Below are 24,673 nucleotides of genomic sequence, written 5' to 3'. Positions count from 1 at the left end.
GTTGATTGGGTCTTTGGACACTTCCTGCAAGGAATCAGCTCTCCTTGAATCGTTCAGAACTTACTGTGCGATTGTTAAGTGTTGGGAACCTTGTTGGTTTTTTTAGTGGAATTATCACTAAAAACCATGTCGTGCTGTTAATCTTTATCGACATTCCAGTAGTTTGGGAGGAGTAGTTAACTCATACAAAATACATAATGGTAATACCACATGTTATCTTTAAATGCACGTGCAAGGAAGGCTAAGTTGCAGGTAAAAACCACACTGTACATCATGTCCAAGTGGTGTTCGTTTATATTTCACACTGAATTATGCAGATAAAATTTAAATTAATGTTTTCTTTTTAAGGTTCCATATCAAGGAGAAATTGACAACTGGGATAGTTAGCTCAAAACTCTCACTAGAAAATGAAATTTAGTATAAAATTTAAAATGAGACAGGTTCTAGCTGAAACTTTTACGTTTTGCTATACGATGGCAGTGGAGGCAAAATCCGTGTGCCTCATTTTGTGTATAGAATCATACGTTATACATGCATCTTAGGCCAACTCATTGTTACTCAAGCTTTTTAGTAATTAGTCAGAAAATAAAATAATCTGAGTATACAGACTTAACTTTTCTATGAGGTCAGTGACTAGTTCTCATTGGTGTTTGTACTCCCAAATAGAGTGAATGGCATGGGGAGGCCGGCAGCATGGATGATGAGTTGAGCTGAGTTGCCGACAGGGTTGACCTCCCCAAATCCAATCTCTTTTACTTTGGTTTACTGTAGGGTGTCCCCAGATCCTTAGTGCATAAGTATCTTAAACTTACACTCAGATTTTTGGAACGCCCTGTTTGCCACTAGACATCATCGGTGCCCACGAGAACTCTGCTGATCTTATTCCTGCCTTCAGCAAATAACTTCCTGAGCACCTTACTGTGTTCAGGGCAATTTAGAGCATCCACGGTTCAAGCCAACCCTGGAACTCTGGATCCTGCTGCCTGGATCCAAAGCTTAGCTCCAGCCCTGGTCTGCTAGGTAGCCTTCATCAAGTTGCTTTCCAAGCCTCAGATGAGGAAACTGAGTGGAACCGTAATGCTAACAGGGCTGTCTCATGAGGTGGTTGTAAGAATTACATGAGCAGTGATCAGTGTAAAATACGAGACAGCTCAGTGCTCACTGAGCATGAATGGCTCCCTAGGATTAAAGGATCAAGAGGGAAAGGGTTAAAGTACCACACAGGCCATGAAGTGATGAAGTTTCTATTAAGGCGAGGAAAACAGACCAGGTCTCTTTTCTGGGGAGAGGAGGGGTTGTTTTTCCTCTCCTGTTTATTTTTTTTCAAAAACAAAAAAAGGCTTTAGGTAATAAAATAACATCTGTTCCATACGGCTTGTTGTGTGCATGCCTCACTGTGAAAAACAGTCTGTGTGAGAGTTGGGAGCGCGGCTGCTCCGGTGGTCCCCCCCGCCCACCGCTCCTCCACACTGGGCCTTCTTTCACCACCGAGCCCACGGGCCTCATCCCCACATTGTTCATGTAAAAACAATGCCCACAGCAATGTCAGCAGGAAGGTTTAAAGAGAGAGGCAGGGAGACAGGGTCCTGTGCCGCCCTCTCACCCTACTTCATACCCCAAGAGCTTAATTATTTTGAGCACTAAGGGAGCCGGTATTTTGGGGGGTGGTGTCTTTGAAGTCACTCGAGGCATGTCGTGAAATGAAAGGAACCCTTCTCCCTTCTTACTGGCCATGTCTAACCCGTGCATACGCAGCTTGTTCAAAAGATGTGGTTTCCTGAGCTGCCGGGGCTGGGGAGTTCTACTTGGGAGGGGATTTGGGGGAAGCAGGGCAGTGGGAAGGAGGTGGGGTGTCAGGGGGGTGTGGTGGGGGGAGAGTGTGTGCACACGGGATCACTCAGCCCCTAAGGCCGGGTCACCAGGGCCCTGTTTTCTCTTCCAGCACGCTTATCTCTTTACAGCTGTAGCCAAACCATCAGGTCTGTAATGATGGTTTTGATTACAGAGGCCAAGCACAGCTGTGTGTGGTGGGCTGGTGGGCTCGCCCATCCCCCACCCCCAGAAAGCCCTTTCCTTCCCCTCCCTGTGCTTGCGGTTTGTCATCTGTTCTCACAGAGCCCCCTTGTATTGGCCTGTGGCTTCCTGTTCTCAATCTGATCCAAATTTACCCCGTGAGGCATTTCCCTGTGCACACAGGCGCACCCGAGATCCCTCCCCTCCCCCTCCTCCACACCCCCCTTCTGAGGAAGGGTGGCAAAGAGGAACAGTCGAGAGTGAATAGGTGTTGGCTGTGATCTTTACACAACCTGGCAGCCGATCCCACAGCTTGTATTAGCTCCACAAGTCGAACAGATGGAACAAATTGACAGAATCGTGTTCACTCACCCTGGGCTCGAGAAGCAGCTGAGTTGCTGTTTGAAGTTGGGAGTTTGAATGCGTTTTTCCTTCTCTGAGTGTACTGAAGAACCCACGGCTTCAGCACCTGACCGTGGCATGAAGTGGCCAATGAGCCCATGCGTCATCCTCACCCAGCCAGCCGGCTCTCCCAAGCTCTCTCTCTCACTTTCTTTCCAAATAGCCATGGGGAAGAAGCAGGGGTTTCTTTTTTTATGTAAAGGTAAAACACGTATATTTGATTCCCAGAAATGATTATTCCCCTCTTCCACCTTTGAAGCAGGGATTGTTAGCAACCTGAAGTTCACTCATGAAAAGTCTAATAGTGTCACTTGAACTTGATATAGGAAAACAAGTAGAACAGAGAGTCTTTGAGGTTGACGTCAAGTACTTCCTTGTCCTGCTCAGCGTCCTCAGCCCATCCCATGGATCGTTTTGGTTAAGAAGTGTAATGTGTTATACACGTTTGCCTTTTCTAGGACTTCAGGATGCATTTGACAGTGACTGGGAAACTGGGAAAATCATGCCAAACAATTACAAAAATGGATCCGATGATGGAGTCCTTGCCTACAAACTCCTGGTGCAAACCGGCAGCCGTGATAAACCCATCGACATCAGTCAGGTACTCTCATGGCCTGACACCCTGGGGGTTTCAGAGGGCATCGTTGAGCAGAGCTTTGGGGAAGCTGCTATACTGAAAACTGTTCGACAGCCTACCATCCCAGCCTGCGCTGTCTGGAGACCTGAGGCATCAGGGGCTGAGAGAATACTGAATTGGCTCTAATTCACTTCATCCCATCAGCTAACTGTGTGACCGCAGGCAGAGTGCCTCACTCTGCTCCTCTGTCAAGTGGGGACAAGTGTGTTACCCTCCCTCAGGGGCAGTTGTTCTAACCAAGGACCCTCAAGGCAGTGCAGGCTCTTTCGGATCCTAGAAAAGCTGTGTTGTACTGTTCTCTTTTGAAAATAGTACTTGTTACCATGTTGGTCTTTATATTCCGACTTGGAGGGCTGGTAGCAGTCATTTGAATGAGCAGGATTTGGGGCGGATGTGTAAGTTAGGAGACCAGAGAGGTTACTAGAGGGAAGGATTGGTTGCATTCAACTCCTGGGGTCACCCTGGCCCAGCAGGTAGAGGAGGAGGCTAGGCATGTGGCTCTATGGTGAGGCAAACAGAAATGACGGCTGTTGGACCCTGAGCGCACCCACTGCTCTGATCACCCCGCTAGCTAATAGGAGCTGTTTCAATTTGGCGATCGTATTCTGCAACTGCATCTGCACCTTCGGTGATTGATGCCTGCATCCCTGCATATCCCTTTTGATTCCTCGGGCGTGTTGGGAGTGTGTTCGGACCCTTCAGATTTCACATGAGTCCAGCATTACTACCGGCTCTCCCCGGATCCCATTCCCTCTGCTCCTTGCAGCTTACTTGCTTCCCTCAGGCAGAAAACCGTCATGCTAATGATCTTCCCAGCAGCTCTGTTTATTGTCTCCCCTTTTTTGCTGGCATTAAAGGTGACAGATTTACAAAGTACATTGTTCAGAGTTATTATGGAGTGTGAACTTGGTGCTTTATGGCTGCATGCAGCAGGCTGTCAGGTTTGACAAGGATGTGGGCAGAGGAGCCTGTTGGAGAGATAGCAGGGGGATGCCCAGGGGCTGGGCCAGGCTTTAGGGACCAGGGACAGGGAGGAGCAAACTTGCTTGGGCCAGGCCCCCGGATATCACTTCCTCTGCCTGGGAGGGAGAAAAGCGTGCTGCGTGCACGGAGGCCACGAGCTGTGCTATGTAATTCCAGAGACGGCTTGAAGACATGCATTTGTTACATATCCCGGGGATTAATTGAATCCAGACCCCTGAAATTTCGTTTTCTCGCTCTACTCTTTCTTCCTTCACTCTTTCTCTATTAACTGCTGTCACTGGTGTTTTTCATTTTGTTAAGAAGGCCCAAAGCATTGGAATCAGGCCTGCACCTAAAGTAAACAGGAACAATATATTTGTGTGTTTGTGTATGTGTGTCTCTCTCACAGTGTTTTCACCTAAGCAAAGCCCACAGGACCTAGTATTTGCCATGCCCGGGATGGGGCATGCTAAGCGTGACTACATCCTTCAGAAATCAGGTTACCCAGAAAGAGCGGAGCCATGCACAACCCCTTCCACTCTCTGGCGATGGGCATTTTGTGAATACACAGGTCATAGGAGGCTAGTGTTAGCAAAATTTATACAGATGTTGTTTTATTTTTATAGCTCTCCTCCATTTACTGGGTGGCATTTCCTTCAGTGTTAACAGCAGAGGTTAACTGCACACAGACGTGTATGGGGATTCTTGCCAGGTTTTTTTTCCCCTTCCCCTCCTATAAATATGTTTCTCCAGATTGTTCATTCTCTGCCTTGGCTGCAGACAGTCTTTTAGCATTCAGATTTAATTGGTTCAGTCAATTCCTGGACCATCTGCAGAACTGTGTGTGTGTTATAAACACACCGATTACTGCACCCTCTGATAAGTGTGTTTTGAAAGAAAGCAAAGGTGCTCTGATGGGATTTTCTACATGTTCAAAGAAGGGGCATTCTAGTCATTATTGCAAATGCTGGGGCAGGGTTCTGCTCCCCCCACCCCTCCAGGGAGGAGTATGTTTACCTCCAGCCCCATTCTGAAGGACCCCTGTTCTTCCCGTTTCGCAGTTGACCAAACGGCGCCTGGTGGATGCAGACGGCATCATCAACCCCAGTGCTTTCTACATCTATCTGACCGCCTGGGTCAGCAATGACCCCGTGGCTTATGCCGCCTCCCAGGCCAACATCCGGCCTCACCGTCCTGAGTGGGTGCACGACAAAGCTGACTACATGCCGGAAACCAGGCTCAGAAGTAAGTAGCCCTCCAGTGGGGCCCGCCGGCAAAGGGCCTTACCCTGCTCTCCCAAGCTCTGTCATGGCCCTCATCTGCTGACGCTACCCAGGGTTCAAAAGTGTAAACAGAACAATATATTTCTTTGAGTTTAAAACTCTGGGAGACACATGAGGATGTGTAATGGGATACAACCCGTGCTCTGTCACGTTGGGAAGTGAGAGCCCCTAACCTCCGTTTGTAGCTTGCACTCTAGGATGTCCACCAGGCAGCTCTCTTTAATGCCAGCTGTTCCATGTGAAAGCTGGGGACGCCTCCAGGTTGAGTGGTATTTTACTATTGCAGAGTTTTATCGCTGGGGATTATATGTTTATCTTTACTTTGTCAACTCTGGCGTTGAAGGGATTTTTGGCAAGTTGGGTCATTCCTATAAGCCACCAGGCACCTGTATTCTGTCAAATCTGTTGAAACTGGAGCAGAATAGTTCTGTACACAGCAGCATCCTCTTCCTTTCCTCTCTCAGCCACGACCTAGAGAGGTGGTCCCATACGGATTTAATTTGCATTTATGTTTAGAGGCGTTAGTAGCTTATACCTTGGATATGAGGCCGAGGGAGGATGTGACAAAGAAGACCGGTCCCTTTGCAGACATGGCTGGAGAGGAAGCGGGTTGTGCTTCTCTGTATCTAAACCCCAGAGCCTTGTGGCAAGCAGCCAAGGCTTGTGTTAATGAAAATTTATAGTTGAGATTATAATAGGGCAAATCATGTTTAGCAAGTCAACTGAATGACCCCAAAGGGTCTGGAACACACAACGGCAGTAACTAAATGCTTGTTGTGTGAGGATTTCTTCCCCTGCTGCTGAAGACTTAGCATTGCATTAAAAAAGAAGCATGGAAGGTTTAAGTGTGTTAGATCACTAAAAGGATAAGAAAGTTAAGCGTTTTTCTCAGTAAAGCATGACTTTCGAGTTATTTTGTTCTCATAAGTGATTGAGTAAAACAGTTTGAACTTCGTATTTTCTCTTGTGTCAGTTGAACAAAAAAAATGCTCCCGCCATTGAATTCTTACAAAAGTGACTGCTTCTAGAAGATTAAAATCAAAGGTTAAATAAATACACAGATCCTGGGCTCCTCCTCTCCCCAAGCAAATTAAAAAAAAAAAAAAAAAATCAAATGTTGATTATTAAAACCTTTTTGAACCAAAGATTAAAACTGTAAAGGCCCGAAGACTGCCCTCGGTAGCTCATTAGGGGAGAAGTGCAGTGAGGGACTCTGTTGCACAGTTCCCTGTCTGTTCGTTGTCGTGGTGGAGAATGTGGGATACAGATCTGGGGATGGCCGCCAGCAGGGTTTGCCACGTCTCTTCCATGCCTGGGGCATGCCTGTTGACCAGAGCCTTCAGCCACAGCCCCTTCCCCCTGTCTTGTCTGTCCAGTCCCAGCAGCGGAGCCCATTGAATACGCTCAGTTCCCTTTCTACCTCAACGGCTTGCGGGACACCTCAGACTTCGTGGAAGCAATCGAAAAGGTCAGAACCATCTGCAACAACTACACGAGCCTGGGGCTCTCCAGCTACCCCAACGGCTACCCCTTCCTCTTCTGGGAGCAGTACATCGGCCTCCGCCACTGGCTCCTGCTATCCATCAGCGTGGTGCTGGCCTGCACGTTCCTCGTGTGTGCCGTCTTCCTCCTGAACCCCTGGACGGCCGGGATCATTGTGAGTTCATTCAGAGGGTTTTTGGGGAAGTCGGATTCCTTTCAGCCTAGCTCTTGCTGCAGCCGGGAAGTTGTGTTTATGTCTGGGCCTCTGGAGGAGGGTATAGATTGCATCATTCTTACTATATTTATTCTGCTGGAGGTGGCGAGGTTCGTGGTTAGGTAGTAGAGCCTTTAATGGCCTTCATCTTGTGTCCCTTCTCCTACAACTTTAAACTTTCCATGTAAAGATAGGGGAGTTTTTAAACACATGTTCTATAATAGCTCCTAGCATTTATTAAACACAAACACTCTGAGCATTTATTAAATACAAATGTAATTAACTTTTTTAATTTTTTTTTTTTTTTTTTTACTTAAAGGGCCTTTTTGTGACTATATCCCAGACCTAACATAGAGAAGATTCTTCTAAAACAGGGGAGGGGGAGTAATTAGAGAAATTAGGACCAGGGGTACAGAGGTAAAATGGGTTTTGAGATGGTTTTGTGGGTGGTATGTGTTTCAAACATTGAAGGATAATGATGAACTAGTATTGCTGACCGATTTTTTGGCATCCTTCTTCCAAGTATAATACTCTCAGATTTGAAGTAAGTTTCATAGAGAGTCTAATAAAATCATGGCAGTGTTTAAATTCCATGAACTGTGGTATAGACTTCAAAATGCCAAAATTATAAAAACAGAGACCAGGGCTGGTTTCTGTACCATAAGTCTGTGCAGCAGGTATGTTAAAAGGTAAATGTTTAGTCTGCAGGGGTTTTCATGGTACTTAAGCAATTGATGTTGTCCATCTTTCATTAGCTTACTAAAAGAAAGCAAAGGAAACTTTTATCGTACTTGCTCCCCACCCCCGCCACCACTGTCCACTGCCCCACCCCCAACAAGGAAAGACCTTGTCTTTCCGCCCGGGGAAAGTTTACCATTTTATTTGGATTTTCTCCCCTTTGACTCAAGAAACTCCAGTGTCTACCTCACAGATTTTCTTTCCATCTCTGCGCAAATTTTTACAAGGCAGATGGAAGGCAAATAAAAGCTTTTCCTTGGATTTAACTGTCTGCTGTGTCCACCCGCCTCTCTCCTCATTTCTTCAAAGTGAAGGCGCCTGTAACCTGACCCATGTCAGCTGACCAGAAGGTCCTCTTTTTCCCTAGCCATCCTCTCTTAACCCATGGGCTCTCCAAACAAAAGCAAGGCTGCCTTTTCGTAAAAGAACTTTTATTCACCCGTCCTGTCTGCTTTCTTTAGGATGCAGGGTACAGAAACCCAAAACACTAACGTTTCAACTCTGTTGTAAGTTTGGAAGGACACTTTCTGATGATTAAGATCAAAACAGAAGGAAATACCTTGTTTTAAACTGTATTAGATTTGTAGCTAGTGACGAGTCCATGTTTGTGTAATTCTTATATGCCTCAAATGGAATAATTGTCATTTTTTTTCGCTTTCTAGAGCAGGTGTGTTGGAAAAACAATTCATGGTAGAATACTAAGCGTTGCCTCTATGTACTCCTTGTACAAGCTGATGTCCCAAAGCAGCTGTCCCAAAACTGTCCCAAAATCTCCCTTGTCAGCAGGGACACAGTGAATTAGAAAGTAAAGGCAGGTGTCCAAGTTAAAGCAAGTCAGCGCCTGCCTTCTGTCTGGGTCCCGGGTGTTTGTCCATGCCCCACCTGCAGCGAGCCCCTCCCTCCTTTCTCTTCAGCACCTCCAGTGTGTGTGTGTGCCCATCCACTCATGCTGTGCATCTTCCTGAAGGTGACGGTCCTGGCTTTGATGACGGTCGAGCTCTTTGGAATGATGGGCCTCATTGGAATCAAGCTGAGTGCTGTGCCTGTGGTCATCCTGATCGCTTCCGTGGGCATTGGAGTGGAGTTCACCGTTCACGTTGCTCTGGTATGGGGGACCTCTTCACTGAGAACTTTATGAAGAGGCAGCGTGTTTCCTCTCGCTCTCGTAGTCTCCCAAGTTGGAAACCTTTCCATTTTCTCCAGTGTCAAGGAACACACATAATGACATGTCCTAGTGAAGAGGCTTCAGAGCACAGGCAGTCCTGTGCTGGGACAGGCTGAAATCTAGGCGGTGTCCTTCCCCACTGGGAAGGAGGGAGGCCCACTAAGGAGAAGGGCACGGAAGGTGAAAGAATACTGGGCCAGGTCAGCGTGGGCCAGGAAGGATTCTGCTTATTTGGTGCCCTTAGTGTCAGGTCCATAAGTTGTCACCTTGGTTCCTAAGTTCCATGCTGTGAGTGTGTGTGTGTGTGTGTGTGTGTGTGTGTGTGTGTGTGTGTGCGCGCGCGCGCACGCACACACACACGAATATACATGGGTAAAGTGAGACCACACTCATAGGCCTGGCAGGGATGGCGTGACTGAGGGTGAGGCAGGTCAGCAGCCAAGGAGATACCCTGGGGCCGATAAGGCAGAGGAACTCCTTCTCCCAGCTAAGCCCACCCAGTTCCTTCAACCTCCCGGCCTCCAAATTCATGAAAGGTGAAAGTAAGAGAACTGGGGTTGTTCTCAATGGCATTTCTCCCCACTCTCTCATTCTGTGCCTAGTCCCGTGAATGGTTTGTTGGAGGAAGTTAAACGTCAGGGTCTTTAATCCAAGAGGCAAACCAATTGTGTATATTTCTCAGAAAATGATTCAAAAGCCTCCTAGCAGTGTGTGAGTTCTGTGCACACTCGCACTTATTACACCCTCATCCTTGGGGTTATTGATAGGTGCTCGATAAATAGTTGCTGACTGAGTAAATACTCATGTTTGGAATGCCCTACCTAGGAAACCTAGCATTGAGCTTGGGTCAAAGTCCTTTTGGCCTTGCTTTCTCAGTCACTAGCATTGATTTTCTTTGGGCTCAACACATGGCATATGCATGCGTATATGTGTGCACATCTGCACATATGCTGTGTCTTGTACCTTCTTAGTTTCTCCACAGGAGTCTTTCAGGGCCATTTTTATGCACTTTGGAGACTGTAAACTTTTGTGTTTCACAAAAAATGTTTTGTTGAGGTTGTCCTGTTTTTCCTCAGTGTATAAGGAACAGCTGATAATACAGAAGCAATATTCTCTAAATTTGGAGCCTACCCAAATTTTTTTCCTCCATTGATCTGAGAGGAGGGAGAGGGTATTTTTTTTATGTAATGTTTATTTATTTATTTTTGAGAGAGAGAGAGAGAGACAGTGACAGAGAATGAACAGGGAAGGGGCAGAGAGAGAGAGGGAGACACAGAATCGGAAGCAGGCTCCAGGCTCTGAGCTGTTAGCACAGAGCCTGACACAGGGCTCGAACCCACAAACCATGAGATCATGACCTGAGCTGAAGTCCGATGGGGACTTCCGAGGGGATTTTTTTTAAAAAGAAGAGCCCACTAACCTAGAGCTTAGAATGTAAATATGTCAAATAAATGTCATGTTATTCTGATGTGAATGAAAATCACCTTTTTAAAAAAACTTTTGGCACAAAAACAGACACATAGACCAATGGAATAGAATAGAAACCCCAGAACTAGACCCACAAACGTATGGCCAACTCATCTTTGACAAAGCAGGAAAGAACATCCAATGGAAAAAAGACAGCTTCTTTAACAAATGGTGCTGGGAGAACTGGACAGCAACAGGCAGAAGGTTGAAACTAGACCACTTTCTCACACCATTCACAAAAATAAACTCAAAATGGATAAAGGGCCTAAATGTGAGACAGGAAACCATCAAAACCTTAGAGGAGAAAGCAGGAAAAGACCTCTCTGACCTCAGCCGTAGCAATCTCTTACTCGACACATCCCCAAAGGCAAGGGAATTAAAAGCAAAAGTGAATTACTGGGACCTTATGAAGATAAAAAGCTTCTGCACAGCAAAGGAAACAACCAACAAAACTAAAAGGCAACCAACGGAATGGGAAAAGATATTCGCAAATGACATATCGGACAAAGAGCTAGTATCCAAAATCTATAAAGAGCTCACCAAACTCCACACCCGAAAAACAAATAACCCAGTGAAGAAATGGGCAGAAAACATGAATAGACACTTCTCTAAAGAAGACATCCGGATGGCCAACAGGCACATGAAAAGATGTTCAGCGTTGCTCCTTATCAGGGAAATACAAATCAAAACCACACTCAGGTATCACCTCACACCAGTCAGAGTGGCCAAAATGAACAAATCAGGAGACTATAGATGCTGGAGAGGATGTGGAGAAACGGGAACCCTCTTGCACTGTTGGTGGGAACGCAAATTGGTGCAGCCGCTCTGGAAAGCAGTGTGGAGGTTCCTCAGAAAATTAAAAATAGACCTACCCTATGACCCAGCAATAGCACTGCTAGGAATTTATCCAGGGGATACAGGAGTACTGATGCATAGGGCCACTTGTACCCCAATGTTCATAGCAGCACTCTCAACAATAGCCAAATCATGGAAAGAGCCTAAATGTCCATCAACTGATGAATGGATAAAGAAATTGTGGTTTATATACACAATGGAATATTACGTGGCAATGAGAAAAAATGAAATATGGCCTTTTGTAGCAACGTGGATGGAACTGGAGAGTGTGATGCTAAGTGAAATAAGCCATACAGAGAAAGACAGATACCATATGGTTTCACTCTTATGTGGATCCTGGGAAACTTAACAGGAACCCATGGGGGAGGGGAAGGAAAAAAAAAAAAAAAGAGGTTAGAATGGGAGAGAGCCAAAGCATAAGAGACTGTTAAAAACTGAGAACAAACTGAGGGTTGATGGGGGGTGGGAGGGAAGAGCGGGTGGGTGATGGGTATTGAGGAGGGCACCTTTTGGGATGAGCACTGGGTGTTGTATGGAAACCAATTTGTCAATAAATTTCATAAAAAATAAATAAATAAAAAATAAAATAAAAAAAAAATAAAATAAACTTTGGTAGCTAGCAATGCAAATAAGAGCATTCTAGAACAGGTTGTTACAGTAAAAATGAAAACTGCAGCCTTCAAACTGTTGTGGCACCCTGGGCCTCACACGTGAGGTAGTGTGAACATAAATGTCCATACCGGTGCTGGGTAAACAATTGAGGAATGCTTCTACCAGTTGTATAGGTTTAATTCCAAGAATTTAAGGACTCTCAAGAGCCAACTCAGCTTTGCGAGCAGTAACCCCCCGCTCAGTGCTGGTAGCCCACACTTTCATTGAGACACTCTCTACACTCAGGATATGGTGTTCCTACCTGATCCTGTATGTGAAGATCTATTTAAAGCAGGCAGTTACTGCTCTTCCAAGGTGTGTAAAATTATGGAATAAGGTTGGTGAGGAGCAGTCTTCAGGGAATCAGTGGTTCCTGTCAGTTAGCTATTCCCACAGCCTAAGTTGTACATGAGATGATAAAACCCTGCTTGACCCCTGTGGCCTCATGGTCCAAGTATGGCACAAAATAACATGGTTCCAAACCATCTTGTTGCTTTTCTCCCAAAAGAAGAAAGGTAATTGTGTTGACCCTAAAGTCAGCCCCACTCTGAAAGAGCAGATACACTTTAGAGAAAGTATGGACACTCATAGCACATTTTTGTAAACGTTTCTTTCTCCATCTGCTCAGAAGAACAACCTTAGTGTTCTTCCACAGGCTACCTAAGGGATGGGAATGCCCCCAGTGTGTTATAGACCTTGATTTATTTTTTTTATTTTTTTTAACGTGTATTTATTTTTGAGACAGAGAGAGACAGAGCATGAACGGGGGAGGGGCAGGGAGAGAGGGAGACACAGAATCGGAAGCAGGCTCCAGGCTCTGAGCCGTCAGCACAGAGCCCGACGCGGGGCTCAAACTCACGGACTGCGAGATTGTGACCTGAGCTGAAGTCGGAAGCTTAACCAACTGAGCCACCCAGGCACCCCTAGACCTTGATTTTTAAGGGGCTGTGACCTGCAGTGTGCCCGAGCTGTCTCATCTCAGCATGTCCCAGGGCAGCCCTTAACTTTCAGGCAAAGAAAGGACTTGTGCCAGCCTCAGTCCTCTCTGTTGGGGCCCCGCTGAAAGGCCAGGCAGGGTATAACAGTAACTGACTCACGTTAAAATGGTCCTGGGTCACACTGTCAAGCCAATAGTCTAATTGGTGTCAACAGCATTCTTGACCTAGCAGAGCTTTAGGAAGGTAAAGGAGGTGGGGATATAACCACATGGAGTTAAAATAAGCTTGAATTTCTTTTTTTTTTTTTTAATTTTTTTAATGTTTATTCATTTTTGAGAGAGAGAGAGAGAGTATGAGTGGGTGAGGGGCAGAGAGAGAGAGGGAGACACAGAACTTGAAGAAGGCTCCAGGCTCTGAGCTGTCAGCACAGAGCCTAACACGGGGCTCAAACCCACGAACCGCGAGATCATGACCTGAGTTGAAGTCAGATGCTCAACCGACTGAGCCACACAGGCGCCCCCAAATTGGCTTGAATTTCAAGTCCTGTATTTTTCTTGTGATATTTCCAAGGTGTTTAGAGAACACAGCAACAGAAATGCCACGTCATCCACGAGGAAATACGTACTTAGCACCCAGTTGCATGCAACCCTCAACTAAGCCTACTCGGAAGTAAGATCTTGACCTGCCACAAAATCAGAAAGAATGCTGTCATTCTCACACCACAGCTCTCCCATGTGAATGCTGTGTGCTCAGTCAGGTTGGGGGGGGGGGGTGGGAACCAAGGGGAGTAGCAGTGAATAAAGGGACATTTTGCTCCTTTTTGTATAGTTTTGGTTTGGTTTTTAAAGTAAATATGCTTTCTGTCTTTTGTCGTTGTTCAAGATTTGCGTCAATATCAAATATGATGCAATATCATGAACAGGTCATTTTAGCGTAAGCCTAGATTTAGGTACCTGAGCAGCCCGGATTAAATAGCCCAGGAGCTAAATGGGAAGCTGTGAGGAGGTCCATACAGGTCCATACAGACCAATTAAAACAGCTTGTATGTAGCATGTTGGACCAAGCTGACCATGGACCAGGCCCAGTCCGGACATCTGCTCACCCCACGTCTTCTCCTTGCACAGGCCTTCCTAACAGCCATTGGTGATAAGAACCGCAGGGCTGTGCTTGCCCTGGAGCACATGTTTGCACCTGTCCTGGACGGCGCTGTCTCCACTCTGCTGGGAGTGCTCATGCTGGCAGGATCTGAGTTTGATTTCATTGTCAGGTAAGCAGAAGGGGAGAGAATCCTTATTTTTAAGAATTGTTACCACTGTTAGGATCTCTGTTGCTTACTTCCTTGTGTGTCCGGTAGACAGCAGCATGTCTTCATTGTGACTCTACTCTCCTTCCCCCTAGACTGATGGAGGTATAACTGACAAATCAGAATCGTAGTGTCTGAGGTATACAGCATGATGTTTTGATATGCCAACCAGTACATTGTGAAATGATTACCACAGTCTGTGACTCCACTTTCTCTTGCGTTTATTAACTCAGAGATATGCTGAGAGGTATAAGGAAAAGGTCTTTTTTAGAGGCCTTTTAGGGAACATCTTGGGGAGAAGAGACGGAGAGTCTATGGCCAGCAGCAAAGACAGCTCCACAGCTTGAAACCAGAGGGCCACCCAGCACCCCGGCGTTGACCTGGGTTCCCCTCAACTGCCCAATTTTGACCTTGACTTCTCTTCCAAAACTATAAAAAACTTAAAAATACCTGAAATTGTCACCTACATTTTATTCTTTCAGGAAGCAAAGGTGGCATGCCCAGATTTCACATTCAAGTTCTCACTAAGATTTAGGGAGTCTTGGGTATGTGACTCTGGTGCCATGTGTTTGAAATCCAGGCCTAGTTTGGATACTTCTCCTTGGAACCCAAGGCAGGCAGTTTCTGGTAGATTTATGAAGAATGCGAGTTTGTGAGGTAGAAAAGGAGAGCCAAGGTTTCCTTCTGAAAAAAACTTGACAACTGCAGGGAAAGACCATTTTCTTGTCTGAAGAGCCTCCACAGCATCGTAAAGTAGCTACTCTTGGATGTGACAGTGCTGCTCTGTGGAGGGACAAGGCCAGAATCATCAATAAGTGAAAGGCCAGAATTAGAACCGTGGTAAAGCAGAACCAAATGTGAGACATGACTGCATTGTTTGGGATGCTTCAAATAATCTGGAGAGAGAATAGAAAAAGGCTTTCTTGGTGTGCATGCCTGTAATAGGTCTTTGATTTTCAAGTAAAAAGAAGAGGGTTTAAAGTTTCAGCCCAAGTTCCCTTATTACAGAAAAAAGATCTATCCATTGGTCTGTGGCATACCCCATAACCCGTTGGGCAGTTCGGCAACAGAGAGTTAGCCTTCCTTGAAGGAGTGCCAGAGTTTACTGTGTGTAGTTTAGTACAGGGTAAATGAAGAGGTAAAATAGCTCTTGCATCGTGGACCAGTACTTCTCACACCACAGAGTGCTTATGAATCATCCAAGGCTCTCTGCAAATGCAGGTCGGATTGCACTGGGTGCAGGGAGCGTGTAGAGTGGGATTGGCATTTCCAGCCAGCTCCCAGGTGATAACCCAGGCTGCCAGTCTTCTCTGCACACACTGTTAATCACCTAACAAGCCAATTAGTACATTCTTGTTTGCCAATACCAGGTAGATAGATGTATGCCTAAATTAGATCAAGGTTTTGGCCTGAGTTTTATTTTCAGCTCTTAACTTCACTTTGGCTTTTCCTTTATTTCCTTAGCACACACATATTCAGGCATTAGTAGATGTTTCTTTATGGTATAAAACCCGTGTGTCAAGCAGAGTTTCTTCTGTGTTTTTCCTCACTCGACACAATGCAGTTACAAGCACCTCAGTGCCATTTTACACAACGAATAATGTGGACCCCAACGGCCTCCATGTAGCTTACAGTCTCTGTGGGGAGAGAGAGTTCATAGCACTTCAGAACCATGGGAAACACTGAGTGTGATGGGGTCTCAGAGAATCTTACTTAGCCCTGTGGGGACACTAAGTGAGACACAGAGGGGAAACGTAGCCAGAATTAGAGCAACCAGCTGGGAACCACGATGGAGGGCAGAATCCCAGCTCTCATCCAACCCATAACTTCCTGTTCTCTCCCAGAGATATCAGGGTTCTTGTTTCAAGCACTTAAAAGGGCTTCCCATTTTCTAGAACTGGATGGATTAACCTGATAAAGCCCTCTCTGAGGTCAACTAAATGAGCAGACATTGTATACGCTAAGCCGTCAGAAATCTAATTGGTCTGTTTATTCTACAGTTAGATGGATGGGATGCAAATGTCTTAATGCCTGCTGCTGATATATGCTTCAGCCTAAAGTTCCAGCAGTTTACATTAGAGCAAGACATTGGCGGCTTGGTTTTTACTAATGCAGTTCAGAAGTTTCTAGTGTTTACAATAGCTGCAAGGTATTTGTATTTTTATAGGGAATCTCTCTCCTTTCATCTAATGTCGAAACATATAGAGTCATGGCAAAGTTTGGTGCCTGTTCTGTTTTATGATCAAGAGGACCCTTAACAGATAGATATCTTGCCCTCCCTCTTCCCAGAACATCCTGAGCTCTCCGCCCCCCACCGCAGCCCCTCCTTGCAGCAAAATCACCCTACACTTAGTTCCAGAAATGCACGTTTGTGTGGAGCCCACTCCCTCCAGCTGTGTGGAGTGTCCTCCAGCAGCTCTCCCGGGCTGACAGGTTTACCTTGGTATTCATGAAGGATCCCAGACCTTAGCCCTCAATGGTGGGAAAGCAGGGCCACTTGCGCACTCTCCCCTTCTTCATGGTGCTGCGGCCTTTATGTTTGAATTGGCTGACGCAAAACAAGAGTATTCAGAGATGCTAAATTGTTCAACAAAAGCTTGGCCCGCAGAGCAGCCCCCTCATTGTGGACCGCCCTCCCCCACACAGAATGGGCAGCGTTTTCTCTGCAGAAAGCTGGTTCTTGTGTTCTAAAAAGGTTGCAATTGGAGCTGTTTGGTAAAACTGGAACTCACAGAATTCTAGGCAGAAAGTTGTGATTAATGAAAGCCCAGGGAAAGCCTTACCTGATACGCTAGAGACTTAATTAGAGATTCTGCTCTAAGATGCTGAAGCATTTCACAGTGGATTAGCTGCCTGCAGAAGTGGGCTGCTTTTCCTCCTGAGCTAAATTGTTTAAATTCTACACCCTTCACTTCATTTGTTTGCTTCTGCTGGGTTTTCACGGACGGGGCCCCTCTGCATTGTATTTGTGCTTCCAATCTGCTCAGCCATTCAGCTCACATTCCATATTTTTGTGTTTGTGTAACACATTCATAAATAACATTACATGCCAGGAGATTTCAGCAAATTAACAAACTAATTTTTCTCTCTTCCCTTCACGAACTAACACTTTGGGTTGTGGAATGTAGTCCTCAAGAGTCACAAGGTAAAAAGAGAAAAAAAACTAATGTCGTGCTGAACCACAGTCTTTTAAACTGTGTGGGTTTTGTTAATTTGGGGTTTTGATGCGCTGTGTAATATTTGGGCACGTGAAGGCTTGCTGCTCTTACTTTTGCCACAGTGAATGTTCCTGTGTCCCTTTTATCTTCAAGGTATTTCTTTGCTGTCCTGGCAATCCTAACAATCCTGGGTGTTCTCAATGGACTGGTTTTGCTTCCAGTCCTGCTGTCCTTCTTTGGACCATATCCTGAGGTCAGTAATTATGCCGGGCTGTAATGGACAGTCCCCAGGCCACCTGAATGCTGTTTTTCCTTGTGTCACTGTTCGTTTAGATCTTTAGGCAGACCCACATTGCCGATTGTTTACTTTTTCAAAATATTTCAGTAATTATGAAATGTTTTTCATAGAAAAACTATGGCTTTTTTCCTCTTCAATTTAATAGTTTGGGAGATGCAGGACTAGTTTTGTTTGGGTTTTTTAAACCAACTGATTGGCGGCCTGAGTCGTGTAGTTCGGTATCAGTGAAGCATTTTCCACTCAAGATGAATATCTGGGCTTGAATCAAAGGAAGAGGGGCACAGCCTGCCTTTCCAAAGTGTAAAAGCAGAGGGCAGCTCTTTTGCTCCAGCTGTCAGGCCTGATGGTCCTCGAGGTGGCAGAGTGGGGGAGGGGATAGCAGGAGAGGCTGGGGCAGTCGGGGGATGGGTGCAGAGACCCCTGAACAAATACTGTGCTTTGCACTTTAACTGTGACCAGCAGGTAAATGGATGATCACACTTTTAACATGGAATCTCCTTCAATAGGTGTCTCCAGCCAATGGGCTGAACCGACTGCCCACCCCTTCCCCTGAGCCGCCCCCCAGCGTGGTCCGGTTTGCCGTGCCCCCTGGTCATGCAAACAATGGGTCTGATTCCTCTGACTCAGAGTACAGTTCTCAGACGACAGTGTCGGGCATCAGCGAAGAGCTTCGGCACTACGAGGCCCAGCAGGGCACCAGGGGCCCTGCCCACCAAGTGATCGTGGAAGCCACAGAAAACCCTGTGTTTGCCCGCTCTACAGTAAGTCACCCTAGAGGCCAGCCCCTGCCTCCTCTATGCAGCAAATCCCAGACAGATAGGATTTAAAAATAAAGTATAGGTTAGGTAGAATCCTATGAAATTGCCAATCTTTGACTCCAACTATAAAAACATGAGTTGCGTGTGGTTCTATCTCATATAGATTGAAAAGGGCAGGGGCCAGTAACAGTAGCTACAAAAAGCATTGGTATGTGTCTTGTTTGGGCTAAGTATAATTTGAGTTTAAGGGCCAGAGGTAAAGCATGCTTTGCTTTTTTTTTTTTTTTAAGCCGTATATCATTTTAGAATAATACTTTTTGTTTTTAATGTAGTGGTATTTTTATTGCCAACGGAATTTTTTTTTCCTCTCACTTCTGTTACTTTTAATTGCCCTTGGTACAAAATTATTTCAATTATTAATGTCCAAGATTTTACCAGAAGGAGCTGGAGGGAGCAGAGAAGCTTAGCCTTCAGTAATTCAGGACAGCCATAAGCAGCCTGGGAGCCCCTTCTCGGAGGCTCTAAGAGCCGCAGCCATGCTCCCTAGGATGTCCTTAGCCCCCCAGGCCTAGAGCACAGCACACAAAACCTGAGGAAGGTTCTAAGGCGCGTGCTGCTCCAACTCAGGGCCTCCTGCTGTCCCTCCAGGAAATGGGTATTCCAGTCCCAGGCCAGAGCAGCCCTTCCATGAAAGAGAGAGAGGCCAACCAAATAACCTAAATTTTCCTCCTCTTACCCCCCGTGACGATGCCTGCTGAGCTGCAGTGTGAATCTGGTTTTGTTCAGCGGGAGCCTAAAAATAGGTACAAGCTGAACGACTTTGAAGTTGGTCACGGTCCTTTTGATTGATGTGGCCACTGTGTTGCTCCATGCTTTGTATAGAGACCCAGAAACCAGATTCCTAACAACCGGACAGAGCAGCACTGCCCCATGGAACTTTCTGCGATGATGGAAACACTCCCTCTGTGCTTGCCAGTATAGTAGCCACTCACCACATGTGGCTGTTGAGCACTTGAGATGTGGCTAGTGCCACGAAGGGACTGAATTTGGAATTGTTGTTAATTTAAATGCAAATAGGCATATGCTCCTAATGGCTACCGCCCTCAACAGCATAGGTATAGACAGTCCTGCCGACGTGCTGCATTTGCGCGAGCTGGAGCCAGATGCTCAGCAGTTCACAAAGAGGACGAGCTTGGGATCTGACTGTGCGGCACAGGGTGGAGTGGCAAACCGAGAGGGGGGCAGCCCGGGTGCTCTCCGACCACAGCCCTGCATTTATGGGCAGCAGCTGTATGTGTCTGGCCAGCTGTGCTACAGAAAGCCTAGACATAGGGTCCAAATAAGGCTTCTGCCACGTCGTGGAGGTTCTAAAAGAACAAGTTTTTCTTTTGTGGGTGGAAGGCCCAGTTGGCTCCCGGGGGCCTCTCCCAGCCATTTGTGGGGCTGACTGAGCACTTGGTGAAGAGCTGTGTGTGGGTGGCCAGCGGGAACCGGAGCCAAGAAGGGAAGGCTGGGAGCGGCGGGGGGCGATGCCCCGCCTGGGGTTAGCACCCCGCCTGTTTTAACCTGCCCTCGCCCTCTGCAGGTGGTCCATCCCGAAGCGAGACATCACCCACCCTCAAACCCTCGACAGCAGACCCACCTGGACTCAGAGTCCCTGCCTCCAGGACGGCCAGGCCAGCAGCCCCGGAGAGAACCCACCAGAGAAGGCTCACGGCCACCCCCCTACAGACCGCGCAGAGACGCTTTTGAAATTTCTACTGACGGGCATTCTGGCCCTAGCAATAGGGACCGTGCGGGCCCCCGGGGAGCCCGTTCTAACAACCCTCGGCACCCAGCATTCACTGCCATGGGCAGCTCTGCGCCCAGCTACTGCCAGCCCATCACCACTGTGACGGCCTCGGCGTCCGTGACTGTTGCCGTGCACCCGCCACCTGCCCCCGGGCCCGGGTCCGGTCGGAACCCCCGAGGGGGTCTCTGCCCGGGCTACGGGGACTACTCTGAGACTGACCACGGGCTGTTTGAGGACCCCCACGTGCCTTTTAACGTCCGGTGCGAGAGGAGGGATTCCAAGGTGGAAGTCATAGAGCTGCAGGATGTGGAATGTGAGGAGAGGCCCCGGGGCAGGAGCTCCAACTGAGGTATGTGCGGCTGGTGGGTGGGCCTCGGCAGCAATGGAGGGGCACCCAGGGGCACAGAGGGCAGAGCTCCCTGGGAGTTCTTTAGGCTGCATCCTTGGGGAGCCCCTGGGCATTGGTATGTCCCACAATGAGCCCCAGTGACCTCTCATCTCCCTGGCAAGGATGCCATGTCCAAGCTTTGCCATCCTCGGGGAACCCATGGAGCCCCAAACTGGGTGTCTCACCTCGCTGCTCACCTGTTGAGGGTTAGTGCAAGTTAACAAAGGCGCTAACAGCTGCACTTTTCACCTGGTTTTCAGGCTTTATAAAGCCCCACCACAGGTATGTATGCCACACATACAGCTCGATGCGTCGGTTACACAGTGAACACATCCGTGTCGCCAGGCCCCAGATCAGCCTCTCATGCCCTCCACCCAGCACCCACAGCCTGAGTTCTAATACCACTGAGCAGTTTGCCTACTTCTGTGCTTTCTGAATATACAGACTCGTATACCCATTGCTTAGTTTGACTTCCTTTTTTTTCTTTCAAAGGGTGAGTAAAATCTGAAGCAAAGAGGCCAAAGATTGGAAGCCCCCCCCAACCCCCCCGAACTGCTTGAAGAGAACTGCTAAGAGTTATACAGATGTGCGCACCGGGAGAGCAGTTCAGTGTTACTGTAACCGACTGTATTATTTTGTGAAATAGTTCTATAAATATTTAAGAGGTGTACACATATGTAATATACGAAGGAACCGATGTAAAGTAGTGCGATCTGGGCTCTCTCCACTCCTACCCCCCGAGTGGGCGGTGGGGAGGCCACAGCGGGGCCCCTCCTGATTTGTACATTGGTCTCTGTGCCACAACCAAGCTTAACTTAGTCTTAAATTTCAGCATATGTTGCTGCTGCTTAAATATTGTATAATTTACCTGTATAATTCTATGCAAATATTGCTTATGAAATAGGATTATTTTGTAAAGGTTTCTGTTTAAAATATTTTAAATTTGCATATCACAACCCTGTGGTAGTATGAAATGTTACTGTTAACTTTCAAACACGCTATGCGTGATAATTTTGTTGTTTAATGAGCAGATATGAAGAAAGTACGTTAACCCCGGTGGCTTCTCCAGGTGTAGTTGGATGCGATTCTGTTTGGCTGTGCGTGTGAACACGTGTGTGGTTTCCCGATGTACTGTACTGTGATTTTTTTTTCTTTTTTTGTTTCTTTTTACTGTCTGTAACCCTTTGTGGGCTCCGCCCTAGTTAGGCTAGAAGAGTCAGGATATCTTTATTGCTTGGTGCTGGTGGAAAGCTAGCCCTGAATGTCGCCTTATCCCTCTGCCCGACTTGCTTCAGGTACAGGGCGTCTCTTATGATCATTGGCTGCTATCCAGACACTCCTAGTTCATGCCTCAGAGGAGATGGGCTCCGCTGTGTGGGTCATTGTGGTGGACGTTGGAACCTCAGGGTTTAGAGCTAACATCTGTTCATCTTCATTGGTGTTAAAGAGTTCTAGAACGTGCTTAGTGGTGAGCCTCACCTGAGCCATGAATGTTACTCTAGAGTAGGCAGCATCATTGTACCTCTCGTGACACACACACACACACACACCCACACACCCTCAAACGTTCAAGAGCAGATTGGAAATCTTTTGGAGACAATGATCCTGCTATGAGTGGAAAAACCTGTTGATTCTGGGTCCACAATAAACCTGGAGGTGATGTTTTGAGTTCCTACAATTTAAACTCCCCTCTTCCTAAATTGCACAGTTGGTGGGGCTTTCTAGATCTCTTTGTATCTTCTTTAAAAATAAGTAGTGCGCATCCAGTGTGGTGGTATGGAGTCGGAAGTTCTACAGGATGAGAGCTTCAGAAGGATCCTTCTCAGTGCGTTAATGTTAACATTATGAGTACACGCTTCCTAAATAAACTGTGTCCCTCCTCTCAACCTTATTAGTGTTCTTTCAATGTGACATTGATCGAAGAGCAGGGAGATGTTAATTGCATACACCCCACTGAAGAATGTATACGGAGGCAGATCTGTCAACCAGGCATTATTTTTAAAGATTTGCTTCTGTATCAATTCTGTTGTCTTGCTTTGAGGTTTGGTCCTCCTCAGCTCTTAGCCAGAGACCAGCAACTGTCGGGGAAGCAGTGGATACCCGGACTAAGCTACTGTAGGAGCACAAAAATGGCAGCTTCCATTGTGCCCTCCTGTTTTACACGGAAAATCTCAGTCAAAAGTCAATGGGCTCCCAGTAGTACCGAGCAGTATAGTGACCTCAGACCCTAAAACTTGCCACAAAACTGTAAGATACTAATTGTAAGCCACCTGTGGCCACCAGGTGTGTGTGTTAATGTGCCAGGGGCCCCAACGGGCCCACATCTACTGTTTGGTGCCTCTGTCAGCCACACTGTCTGTCCACCTAATAGCCAGCTCTGCTCAGAAAACTTACGTCCTGCGTTCAGGAGAGAGATGATGCAAAATTCTGAGGTCTGCTTCCCTCTGGCTCGTGGCATGCCCTCCTTGCTCCTTTCCTGAGCCCAGCTTGTGTGGCGCATGACAGTTTGCACAGCCCTGCTTTCTGCACGGTGTAGAACTTTCTCCCGTAGTCACATTGGCAAAGGGAGAACTTGGGGGCTGGCAGGCAACTAGAATTTCTCTCTCTCTCTCTCTCTTTCTTTAAAATAGTTTTATTTTGTCTGTCTTGTTTGTTCATTTGGATGTTTTAATTTTTTTTAAATCTTTGCTGATATTTATAATTTTGTATCATAAGAATGTTTTCCTACAGTATTTGTCATGCCAGTTTATAACAAAAAATGCAGGGATTTTATTTCTATTGGAAACACTATTACAGCTATGTTTTACTTTTGAACAGAATTTTTATTTGTATAGAGTGCTTACTAATGTTAAATAGTTCAGAGTATATAACATCTTCATTAAAGACTCATGGTAGGTTTTAGTGTAAGGAGTTTAAAGGAAATAAATATTCAAACTGGGTCTCATTGTCTGCCAATTTTGGCAGAAATGGGTTTGTGTCATTTCAATTACAAAGATAAAAGTATGCCATATAATTTATTTATATGAAAATTTATTTTTGTAGTGTACATAGTAGTCATCAAGTCTTTTGACAGAAGTATATTTTTAAAGAATTTATATGTGATGAATCCATGATGTCTGGAACTTTGCTGAGACATGAGTGGGGCACGCTTTTCATTGTAAAGTACAGCAAGGAAAAGAAAATGCTTAACAGTGTTAAGAGAGTGAGATGGAGTAAATATTCATGCAATTGTGAAATGTGTATTAGTTACCATTTGTGACCTAGTGTGGTTCTCATTTTAAACCTTGGAAGGCAAAAATGTACAAACTCTCTAAATATTAATGTTCAAACACTGATAGAAATTCTAACATGAATAAAAAATAATATAACTTGTTGGTTATGTCTTTGTTCATGGAATGTTTTTTATTACAGTGTTTTATGTAGGCAGCACGTCAGGCCATCATAAACTTTGTTGATTTGTCTTAGTAACATTGCTAAAGAATCCTTTCTTGTTCTACCTCATGGAGGCATTGTTGATATATGAAAAGTTCTAGGTTTTTATTTTCTGACACCGAGAAAGTTCCTCAATTACCATTCAAAGGGATCCCCTCCTCATCACTTAACATCTTTGTATGTGATGCCTAATAATTAGAGGGAACATTTATAAAGATAAATTTGATGACTATTAAAATAAATGGAGGTGCCATACTTAAATAGGAGGGCTGATGATACGGGGCTGATTGAACCTGATCTAGAATGTTTTCTTCTGAATGTTTATATGATTACATCCCATCTTTACTAGAGCCATGGAGAAAAATAAGACCAGGAATATCCTAGCGATCTGAAAGCAAAGAGCGGTGGGGAAGAACTCAAGACCCAAACTGTTACAAACACATGGTGAGAGGTCGGCAAACTGCAGTCCATGGGCCTCCTCCTGTTTTTTGTAAAAATTTATTAGAAGACAGACACACCCATTGACGTACAGATTGTCTGCCTATGGCCTCTTTCCAGCTACAGTAGCAGAGTTGAGTAGTAAAATAATTTACCGAGTGGCCCTTGGGAAAGAGTTTGCCGATCCATTTTAAGATAGGGTCATCCTAGGCTGATGATACTCAAGAGGGGCTCATGGATCGGCAGCACTGGAGTGTCTTGGAAGTTTTCTAGAAAAGCAGAACTTTCACTGCCACCC

General features: G+C 46.1%; 1 protein-coding gene across 1 annotated transcript in view; it reads left to right on the top strand.

Moving 5' to 3' along the window:
* The window catches only part of PTCH1 (patched 1), a 64,164-nt gene extending 40,280 nt beyond the window's left edge, over positions 1-23,884 (top strand). Inside the window, 9 exon segments of the mRNA XM_043566731.1 lie at positions 2,874-3,016; positions 5,077-5,260; positions 6,675-6,955; positions 8,700-8,837; positions 13,933-14,075; positions 17,423-17,522; positions 18,074-18,328; positions 19,911-20,466; positions 20,998-23,884. Coding sequence (XP_043422666.1) covers positions 2,874-3,016; positions 5,077-5,260; positions 6,675-6,955; positions 8,700-8,837; positions 13,933-14,075; positions 17,423-17,522; positions 18,074-18,328; positions 19,911-20,465 — 1,799 coding nt within the window. The 3' untranslated portion in view covers position 20,466; positions 20,998-23,884.
* Positions 23,885-24,673: the final 789 nt, after the last annotated feature.

This window comes from Prionailurus bengalensis, chromosome D4 (assembly GCF_016509475.1).
Source record: "Prionailurus bengalensis isolate Pbe53 chromosome D4, Fcat_Pben_1.1_paternal_pri, whole genome shotgun sequence".
Classification (NCBI taxonomy): domain Eukaryota; kingdom Metazoa; phylum Chordata; class Mammalia; order Carnivora; family Felidae; genus Prionailurus; species Prionailurus bengalensis.
The sequence above is the reverse complement of the archived record's forward strand: the minus strand, read 5'-3'. Positions and strand labels throughout refer to the sequence as shown.